The sequence below is a fragment of the Crocuta crocuta genome, unplaced genomic scaffold, assembly GCF_008692635.1.
Source record: "Crocuta crocuta isolate KB4526 unplaced genomic scaffold, BGI_CrCroc_1.0 scaffold260, whole genome shotgun sequence".
Classification (NCBI taxonomy): Eukaryota; Metazoa; Chordata; class Mammalia; order Carnivora; family Hyaenidae; genus Crocuta; species Crocuta crocuta.
The window spans coordinates 4,901,320-4,912,097 of NW_027527525.1; the positions used below are offsets into that span (position 1 = coordinate 4,901,320).

The following is a 10,778-nucleotide window of genomic DNA, read 5'->3' on the forward strand; positions in this document are numbered from 1 at the left end:
TTAATTTTTTTTTAATATTTTTATTTATTTCTAGGAGAGAGAGAGAGACAGCGTGAGCAGGGGAGGGTCAGAGAGAGAGGGAGACACAGACTCCGAAATGGGCTCCAGGCTCTGAGCTGGCAGTCAGCACAGAGCCCGACGCGGGGCTCGAACCCACGAACCGCGAGATCATGACCTGAGCGAAAGTCGGACGCTTAACCGACTAAGCCACCCAGGCACCCCAAAAGTTTGTTTATTTCTTTTGAGAGAGAGGGAGAGAGCAATCCTGCGTGCATGCACAGAGGGAGAGGGAGAGAGAGAATCCAGGCGGATTCCATACTGTTAGCACAGAACCCAGTGTGGGGCTCGAATTTACAAACTGTGAGATCGTAACCTGAGCCAAAATCAAGAGTCGACACTTAACTGACTGAGCCACCCAAGTGCCCTATGCAAAGTTATAGCCTTTATTCTTATTGAACAACCACTCATTCTCTCACAACTTTGGGTTGTGAAAGTGAATTAATTGATCTCAATAAAACCCTGGAAATAAAATATTGCCTTGTCAGTTACCATATGAACTTTGGAATCTTGAGTTTTAAAGAAGATCCCATATTTTTTTTAGTTCCTAATCTGTTGCATACATGATTTATATGTAACTCCAGCATACGTAAAAGATCCGTGTTTTGAAAACATATCTTTATTACACAGTTCAAGTTATTAAAAATATGTGTATAATAACCTGTTGCATTGATTGATACATACATAGTATTATGTATTCACATATATAATTCATGTATTTTCTTAAGGTGCAAGAATTATTTATCCATGATTATGGAGAAATTTTTAACGTCCAGTTACCTGGTAAAGAAGAACGGACAAAATTTTTTGAAGATTTAATTCTAAAGCAAGCTGCTAAGCCTCCTGTATCAAAAAAGAAAGCAGGTTAGTTTCTCTATCAAAGCTTAATATATAATACTTTCAAGACAGTGGGAATAAAATACTAATAGCATCGTCATCTTCTAATACAGGCTCAAAACCTCAGTCATTAAGTTGATACCTCTACTGCTTACAAGTCTCTATGCTTCCCATCAAAGTAGACTAAAGATCCTAAAGCATACAAGGCCTTTCCTAATATACTGCCAGTCCATGTAGAATTTCAGCTGGAATTCATAGTAAAGCCCCAGCCTGTCTTCTCCAGCCCATTTTTAGCACTTTTGTTCTCCCCTACTTCCCCACCCTTTTTCCTTGCAAAGCACTCTGTCTTTACACCACATGCAACATATTCCTGCCTTTTCCTCATTCTTTATGCTTGCTCACTTTGAGTAATGCTTCTATCCCCATTGCCTATTGCTGCCTAAGGAACCATTTGTCCTTCTACTATAACTCATTTTTTACTCCTTAACATATCTAGCCAAAATTAATTTTCTACCATTATGACCCACTGTATTTTTTCATACTACTATGACATTACAGTGATGTGATAATTACCTCTTACTCCTTCAATAGATTGCCAGTTTATTGGGGCAGTTGTCTCAAACTCCTTTTTTAATCCTGAGTACTCAGTATATATCTGTTTAAACAAAATTAAACTTGTTACATTTGAAACAGAACACAATTCTTTATTACTTCAAAAATTAACTAGTAAAAAGCTTTTTTAATAGACTATAGTTGTCCTGGAAATAATGCATTTTCAAAGTTTTAATAGCCTCATAAATGATCTTTAAATGGAATAGAGGTAATGACTTAGGAATTCGCGTTCCAAATTGGAAGTTAACAATTATTTTAGGAAGGGATGTAGGCACTTTAGTGTTTCAAATCCTCTATTCCTGGGAGCTATGAGGAGGATAACCCCTGAAAGCCTGGCTACTATGTGCGCTGAATCATTTATCACCCTTGATATGATGAGAGTAGTAACTAAAATCTTCCATTCATGTGAAGTTTTACAGGCCTTGGAGGTTCTCCCTGTGGCACCACCACCTGAGCCAAGACCACTGACAGCAGAAGAAGTGAAACGACTAGAAGAACAAGAAGAAGATACATTTAGAGAACTGAGGATTTTCTTAAGAAATGTTACACATAGACTTGCTATTGACAAGCGATTCAGAGTATTTACTAAACCTGTTGACCCTGATGAGGTATTGATTTAATGTTTTGATCAAATTGTTCTAAACTATAATATAAATTAGAGAATATTTGGATAGTTTATGTGGTTCTGTGTCTATACTCCTAACTTTCTTTATGTGGAATATATTTAGTGTCTTAAGCACATGGAGACTTAAGAGCTATGTAACACATTTTCCTTTCCTCCAGAGAGTAGCCAGTGAACTTTGCAGTTTAAGAATGACTTAATGCTGGGCGCCTGGGTGGCTCAGTCGGTTAAGCATCTGACTTCGGCTCAGGTCATGACCTCANCGTTAGGACAGGGAAAGAAGTATAAGATATACTGGAGATATGGGTGCCCAAGAACAGGAGTAAATACAAAACAAAACCAGCTTTAAATAGAGTCAAAGGTTTCATATTAATAGATTATCACTATTTCTTACAAATTTATTCTCTCCTCGCTATATTGCCTGGCAGAGCAACTAGACTCTAGTGTTTTTATGTTCACAGTTCATTTAGTGATTTGGTCATTTGCTTGAATTTTAGGTTCCTGATTATGTCACTGTGATAAAGCAACCAATGGACCTTTCATCTGTAATCAGTAAAATTGATCTCCACAAATATCTGACTGTGAAAGACTATTTGAGTGATATTGATCTGATCTGTAGTAATGCTTTAGAATATAATCCAGATAGGGATCCTGGAGGTAAGTATTAGTGGGCTTTTTTCCCCAGGGAGGGGGCGGGAACAGGAGCTGCTGACATTTAGTGAGGGTTGACTTTATACCAGGTGATATACTATAAACATTTTATATTCACAGTGCCATTGAATACAGCATTATTCCCATTTTACAGTTGAGGAAAATGAAGTTAGAAAACTTATTCAGGATCATACTGCCAGAAAGTGACAGGCAAAATTTGAATGCATGTTTCTTTGATGCCAAAATGCCTGTATTTATTAACCATTCCATGATGTATCTATCTTCTAGTGAGACACAAAATCACAACAACCTCACTTCTTTCCCTTATCAGTGTTCTTTCTTGAAGTAGAAAATAAACACCCTGTAATAAAAAAGGTTCAGAAGAATTTTCTTAGTTTAGACCATTGCAATTTTTATTACAAAAGTAATATAGTATATAATACTTAATAATATTTTTAAAACTAAGCCTCCTAGATCTAAGTCCCCCATTTTCTCTCTCCAAAGGTGGACACTGTTAAGTTTGGGGATAACCTTTTTAGACCTTTTCTATACATATACTTATCCTGTCCTCACCTACACAGACAATTAAAAAATAAAATTTGTAGGGGCACTTGGCTGGCTCACTCAGTAGAGCATGTGACTCTTGATCTGGGGGTTGTGGGTTTGAGTTTCACATTGAGTGTAGAGATTACTTAAAAATAAAGTCTTTAGGGGCGCCTGGGTGGCTTAGTCGGTTAAGCGTCCGACTTTCGCTTGGGTCATGATCTCGCGGTTCGTGGGTTCGAGCCCCGCGTCGGGCTCTGTGCTGACAGCCAGCTCAGAGCCTGGAGCCTGTTTCAGAGTCTGTGATTCCCTCTCTCTCTGACCCTCCCCTGCTCATGCTGTCTCTATCTCTCTCCTAGAAATAAATAAAAACATTTTTAAAAAAAATAAAAATAAATAAAGTCTTTAAAAAATAAAACATAAAGTAAGAGAATTTTTAATGATATACTTGTTCATATATATTTAAATATCCAACTATTTATAAATCTGATATAAATATCCAAAAATATTCTTTCTTACGTGCTTCTTTTTCCTAGCTTCCTATTTTTGTTTTGTGGCTAGTGTCCTTAACTCTCTCAGTGGATAGTTGTTTTTTTTTTAATTGTCCTGTTTGCTAATAGTCCTGTTAACTCTCTCCCCCAGTACATTGGCTTTCTGTTTTCTAGTTAAAAGTGTTTATAAATTAGCCTGATTAGCACAGGGGCCTACTGAGAGTTTCTTCAACAATTGAAAAGCTCCCTGTTCTTCCCCTCCCAGTCCTCTGCCCTCATCTTTCCTAGGCTCTTCCCTGTAATTCAGAATTCTGTAGGGAAATAGGCTACCTGAAAACACCCCTTAATTGTCAAAAGAAGAAAGCATTTACAGTGAAGGCTGAGGACTTTTTCTGTCTCACTGTAGTCATACTGCTGCTGCTGCTTCTGTCCATTATGACAACCTAGAATTACTTTAGACCAGTAGTATTGAAACTTTAGCAGGCAATCAGCATCTCCTAGAGGGCTTGTTAAGATGCAGCTTGTAGGGCCCCATCTCCATGGGTTTTGATTTTGTAGATGTAGGGTAGGGCCTGAGAATTTACATTTCTGATAAGGTTCCAGGTGATGCCCATGCTACCATAGTTGGGGAATCAGTGCTTAGACTTTTGCCTTGCCTTTCTTCAGGCCTGGGTTAGAAATCCCCTGAAGAATCTTTCTGATATTTTAGTTATTGCTGTCAACTCTTAACCTGGGTGTGGATATTGCCTATTGCCCTCTGAGGAAACTGGTCCAGTTGTTCAAGCAATTTTACATTCCTTATTACCTGCCCTCTGCCTCAAAGAATATTCTAGTTTTTAGTGCTTGGACTCTGAGTTTAGGGGGCTTTTCCAGTGTTTCCTGTGTAGGGTTGCTATTTAATTGTTTAGTTTCTCTGTCAATGCAGCAACATCTTCTCTACATCTTCTAAAATTATTTTACATCCCTGGCTCACTAATGACCCTTACAGCCTTCCTTGCTGTTTTTGTTGTTATATAGTCTTGCTGTTGATTATTATTTATTTTTCTTATATTTCACAGGGAACTAGATAGGACAGAGCAATAAAATTATTTGGGGTTAGTCTGCTGAATTAAATCTGACACCCAAAACATTAGATTAACAGCAAAAACAGAACAATACAATTCCAATAACTTTTAATCTTCCTGGTAAAAGTAAAAAAGGAATTTTAATTTTTTTTTTACAATTTTATCCCAACATGTTGATCTTATTTTTGGTAAATTATTAAGGAATTTTAAAATTGTATTCTTTGTTCAATTCTCAGATCGTCTTATTAGGCATAGAGCCTGTGCTTTAAGAGATACTGCCTATGCAATAATTAAAGAAGAACTTGATGAAGACTTTGAGCAGCTTTGTGAAGAAATTCAGGAATCTAGAAAGAAGAGAGGTAGGAAAATGATTTGGCATCAGAAAAAGATGCTTCTGATTTAGTGTTTTGAGTCCTTTTAATTCTTCAAATAATTTTGAGATCTGGACATTTGACTTGATATCTCATGTCTACTTATAAGGTTGTAGCTCCTCCAAATATGCCCCATCTTACTATCATGTGATGCCAAAGCAAAATTCCACCCCTGCTGGTGAAAAAAGATCAGAATCAGAACAGAATGATAAACTAAAGACACCCAGTACTCCTGTGGCTTGCAGTACTCCTGGTAAGTGCACTTGGATAATTTTTACTTATGAAACTAACCTTTATTCTCTACTGATGTCATTTACTTCCTCTTTAGTTTTCTCTATTTATATTGATGTGGTAAATTACCTTGATTTTGTTAGTATTAAGGCAACTTTGCATTGTTGAAATACATCCAGGTTTATAATGATATACCACTTGCAGTCCCAATTCACCTTCATCTAATTGCGGGATTGACTGATTTGAAATTGAATTTTCTGTAAATTCCAGTCTATTTCCTTTTCCTCTTTATTCTTAGGATACAACTCCAGCAGGCACCAGTCCAAAGCCAATGGGTATTTCCAGGGTCTCCCTTCCTTGGCAGGCTCCTAATTCCAGTTTTTGTTCTATGACCCTCATGAATGTCTGATTCTCATCAGATCTTAGATTCTCAGTTATTCATTTGTTCTTCCAGATTCTGGTGCCATTAATACCTCAGTGCCTTGTTAGATCTCAGATGCTTTTTAACAGAATTTTTAAAACTGTGTGTGCATGTGTGTGTGTTTTACAGGGGTTGGAACATTCCCTTATTGTACTGCAGGTTAGTCTATCCTGGGGTAAGTGATTTGAGATAGAGTAAGCCCTTCTTTTGTAAAAATGGGAGGGGGCAGCTGGAAAAGGGAGGATGAGAAAGGCAAGCCAGCAAGAGAACTGACCTACCAGATGCTCTTGGTTGAATCAGCTTTGTACACACACACACGAAAATCGAGGACATGGAAAATGTTTCCTTTAAAACAATCCATTCCTAGCTATATACCCATCAGGAATGCATACATTATGTTCACCAAAAGACATGTATAAGAATGCTCATGGAACCAGTATTCATAATAACCCAACACTGGGGGTAACCCAGATACCCATCAACAGTAGAATGGGGATGTGTCTGGTTGGCTCAGTCTATTGAGTGTCCTGGCCAACTCTTGATTTCAGTTCAGGTCATGATCTCTTGGTTTGTGGGTTGGAGCCCCACATCAGGCTCTGTGCTAACAGCATAGAGCCTGCTTGGGTTTCTCTCTCTCCTTCTCTCTCTGCCCTTTCCCCACTTGTACTGTCTCTCAAAATAAATAAACGTTTAAATATATATATAATAAAAATTTTAAAAGACACAGTAGAATGGGGAAATATGAATTATTGTACAACAGTGAGAATGACTAAACTTGAAGTACATGCCACAGTATGGATGCATCTCTCAAGCATTATAATATTTCAGTGTAGGTATCCTGCCTCTGGCCCAGACAGAATGTTTAATCTCTTTATATCTTTAGTTTCTTTAGCTGTAAAATGATGTTGGTAATGGTCGCAAACCTGATCAGTTAAAGTGGAATTTTGGTGAGTCAGTACACACATAAAGAGCTTGGAAGATATTACTCAGCAATTAAAAAGAATGAAATCTTGCCATTTTCAACAACATGGTTGGAACTGGAGGGTATTATGCTAAGCAAAATAAGTTAGAGAAAGACAAATATCCTATGATTTATTCATATATGGAATTTAAGGAACAAAACATGAACATAGGGGAAGAGAAGGAAAAATAAGATAAAAACAGGGAGGGAGGCAAACTATAACAGACTCTTAAATACAGAGAACAAACTGAGGGTTGCTGCTTGGGTGCTGGGTGGGGGGATGGGTTAAATGGGCAATGGGCATTAAGGAGGGCACTTATGGGGATGAGTAAGTCACTAAATTCTGCTCCTGAAACCATTACTACACTATATGTTAACTACCTTTGATTTAAATTTAAGAGGGAAAAAAAAAAGCTTGGAAGAATTCACACTACATGGTAGGCACTCTGAGTGTAGGCCATTTTTAGTCTTGCCCTCCCTTCCTCCAATTCATTCCTCATACTCCTCCCACAGTGATTTTTGTAATACAGTCATTGGACAAGTCATAGAATTGACCTCCTTAAAATTATTCAAGTTTTTAAAAAAATTATCCAAGATAAAATCCAAACTCCTTAGAGTGACAAGTGATTGCCCGCTCTTGGCCTTCTTCTCACAGTACTCTCTACCCTTGTTTCTGTGTTCCAACCATACAAGACTGTAGTGGTTTCTTAAGCTCTCTACCCTCTTATATCTCAGGAGGTATTTTTCCCCCCCACTTACTTAGACTTTAGAAAATTGCTGAATGTTCTTCTATCCTTTTCTTTAAATTCTTTGAAGCTCAGTTGAAGAGAAAAATCCGCAAAAAGTCAAAGTGGTACTTAGGCACCATAACAAAACGAAGGAGGATTTCACAGGTGAAAGATGAGAGCCAAAATGTCACAGATGACAAAATTGAGAGTGATACAGAGGAAAATCAAGACACAAGTATAGACCACAATGAGACTGGAAACACGGGAGAGTCCTCAATGGAAGAAAATGAGAAACAACAAAATGCCTCTGAAAGCAAAATAGAATTGGGGAATAATAACTCAAGTATTTGTGATATTGAGCATGAACTTGAATCTGGGAAGACTACAGCATGCACAGAATTGAGGAAAGATAAAATTGTTTGCAATGGAGATGCTTCTGGCTCCCAGATAGTAGATATTTCTGATGAAAATGAAGCTAAAGGTAAGATTTGTCAAGCAACTTACTAATTTTAATTTTAAAAGATGTTTCACTCAAAGTTCTTAACTGACTGATTACCATCTCAGTTTATTCCTTTTCCTTTTCTTTGAGAATGCAGGTGTTAATTAGGAAAAATAGCATTAACTTTACTTGCTAATTAGCTTGTAAATCACTGTTAAAACTACAGTGTGGCATCATATAGTCCTGGAATTGAGCCCCTAGTCCACTACTTAGTAGCTTGTGACATTGGGCATCATCTTGATCTATCACTCTCAGTGTTCTCGTCTGCAAAATTGGGGTGGATGGTGGTCAGGTAATGAAATATTTTGAGTCTTGAATAAAAGAATTCATCTAAAGCATGTAGCAAAGTGCTTAGCTATACAGTTTTGAAAAACTGGCAGGATACCCTCTTCTTTTTAAGCAAGAGGAGCAGTTTTCTGTGAGTCTTGCTGAGTGATGTTTCACCCCCATCATTCCCCTACTTCTATCAGAGGTTAAGTCCAAAATTCTTTATATTTATTCTAATGATCCTGCTGCTCCCAAAGTTGTTCATTTAGAATTGTCTTCTGTCTGGATCTCCTTGGATCTTTAGCAGTAGATTTGTTTGGGTTTTGGAAAAGCCAAATGTTATTTAGTCTTAAAAAGCAAAAAGAGGGATAACAGAGTCAGAATTTATTTTGGTCAAAAACAAGTATTGATGATGTTAATGAAACTTTTTTTCTCAGTGGCTTATAGGCTGTAGGTAAACCTTTATCAAGGACTTCTTGAAGTGAGTCCTAGTGTGTTTGAGTAACCATAGCATAATGGACTAGGAGATAGCCTTTCCAATGTGGATATTTTAAATGTTAATCCTCTGGGTATATGATACAGTATGTTTTGTGTGGATTCAGAGTTTTATTTTTCTTTTATCATCTTTTTTAAAAGGACACTATTTAATGGGGTATAAGTACTTGTTTACATATCAGCAGATTTGGGTTCTTGTCCTAGCTCTTAACAACAACTAGGTATGTTGGCCTTACAAAAGTCTCTACACCTCTCTTGGCCTCATTTTTCCTCTCAGTGAGTAGATTATTCTAGATTGGAGATAGGCAAACTTTTTCTGCAAAGGGACAGATAGTAAATATTTAGCCATACAGCCTTTGTCACAGCTACTCCACTCTGCTAGAAAAGTAATATTGACATACATAATGTAAAATTGGCATGGTTGTGTTCTAATAAGATTTTATGTATAGCTGTAGGGCAGATTAGGCTTATGGGTGGTAGTTTGCAACTCTTAGATTACTGGGGTTCCTTCCAGCTCTTGAAGTCTATGAATCTTGTATCTAAGTATAGGATAGTTCAACCTGTTGAGGATTCTTTGAAAAACTCAATTTGAGAAGTACTTCTCTCTCTCTCTCTCTCTCTCTCTCTCTTCTCTTTTTTGAGTGTATAACTGGCAGCATCTCAGTCTTACAGTAAAGCCAGTAAACCAGAATTGGTGTCTGTATTTAGTAAATATGTCCTGCTAAGTTAATCTGCCTAATTATTTTAAGCATTATAATGTCTGTGAACCAAATAATAGTTCGTTTTTCATCCTAGAAATGTGCGTTCTGCGAATGACTCGAGCTAGACGTTCCCAAGTAGAGCAACAGCAGCTCATCAGTGTTGAAAAGGCTTTGGCAATTCTTTCCCAGCCTACACCCTCACTTGTTGTGGACCAGGAGCGATTAAAAGTATGTAAATTGAAATCATAATGCTTTCATTGTGCAGATTAGTAACATAACCCACCAAAAAAGGACTTGTGATAGTGTATTGTAGCAATTTGGCAATAAATAATGATCTTTTATGAAAGGATGAACTTGGTATAGAATAACTTTCATAAAAGCAGTAGTTGGAGATGGCCAGTGTGTTGCTATTGTAGTTCCTAACATACTTGCCTACATTATTGATCCTATACATTGTTTTTATGACCATCACCAGTGAGCATTTTAGTTGGTTTTTATTTAACCATAATTTTTTTTTTCTTCTAACTGAGGGGTAATGGCATATTCTTGTAGGGTCACACTTAAAGAATCACAGACATCCAGTGAGTCCATTTCAGTCATCAAAAACATAAAATATAAAATACATGAGCAAATGGAAAAACCTTTTTATAAGAAGAAGAACTGAAGTAGTGAGGTAGTTCACCATTTATGTTCTCTTTTTGTGTTTCACTTTGTAAGGTACTTACAGTACCATAAAATACCCTGCAAAAATATTGCTGTTTTTCTTATTAATCTTTGAGATTTGTTTGAGATACTTTAGTTTGTCTATAAAGGTTTATAGCTAAAATTGAAAATGGCCGCCTTCTCAACTATAGTGTTTAGGATGGGACATCCCCAGGGCAGAGACCAAGATCACAGAATGACGGTAAGTTAACTTCTGCTAACTGTCAGGGCCCCTAGCAGTGTCACCATGTCTCACCAGATAGTTAGGTCTGCCCTCATTTCTGCTTTATATGCCAAAAATTCCCCAAATCTTCAAAATTACAATATTATATCTCATGGAATTTATCTCTCACATATGTAAACACTCATGTTTTCTTTTAGAATCTTTTGAAAACTGTTGTTAAAAAAAGTCAAGAATACAATATTTTTCAGTTGGAGAATTTATATGCAGTAATCAGCCAATGTATTTATCAGCATCGCATGGACTATGATAAAACACCACTTATTCAGGTAAACTAATCTATA

The 10,778-nt window shown here is 37.0% G+C and overlaps 1 protein-coding gene across 1 annotated transcript in view; it reads left to right on the forward strand.

Moving 5' to 3' along the window:
• Nucleotides 1–10,778, forward strand: part of ATAD2 (ATPase family AAA domain containing 2) — a 70,638-nt gene that overhangs the window by 58,480 nt on the left and 1,380 nt on the right. The window contains exons 21-28 of the mRNA XM_077764802.1: nucleotides 786–921; nucleotides 1,918–2,114; nucleotides 2,626–2,785; nucleotides 5,114–5,236; nucleotides 5,358–5,501; nucleotides 7,678–8,070; nucleotides 9,646–9,779; nucleotides 10,635–10,763. Of these exons, the coding sequence (XP_077620928.1) occupies nucleotides 786–921; nucleotides 1,918–2,114; nucleotides 2,626–2,785; nucleotides 5,114–5,236; nucleotides 5,358–5,501; nucleotides 7,678–8,070; nucleotides 9,646–9,779; nucleotides 10,635–10,763 (1,416 nt within the window). The remainder of the gene's footprint in view (nucleotides 1–785; nucleotides 922–1,917; nucleotides 2,115–2,625; nucleotides 2,786–5,113; nucleotides 5,237–5,357; nucleotides 5,502–7,677; nucleotides 8,071–9,645; nucleotides 9,780–10,634; nucleotides 10,764–10,778) is intronic.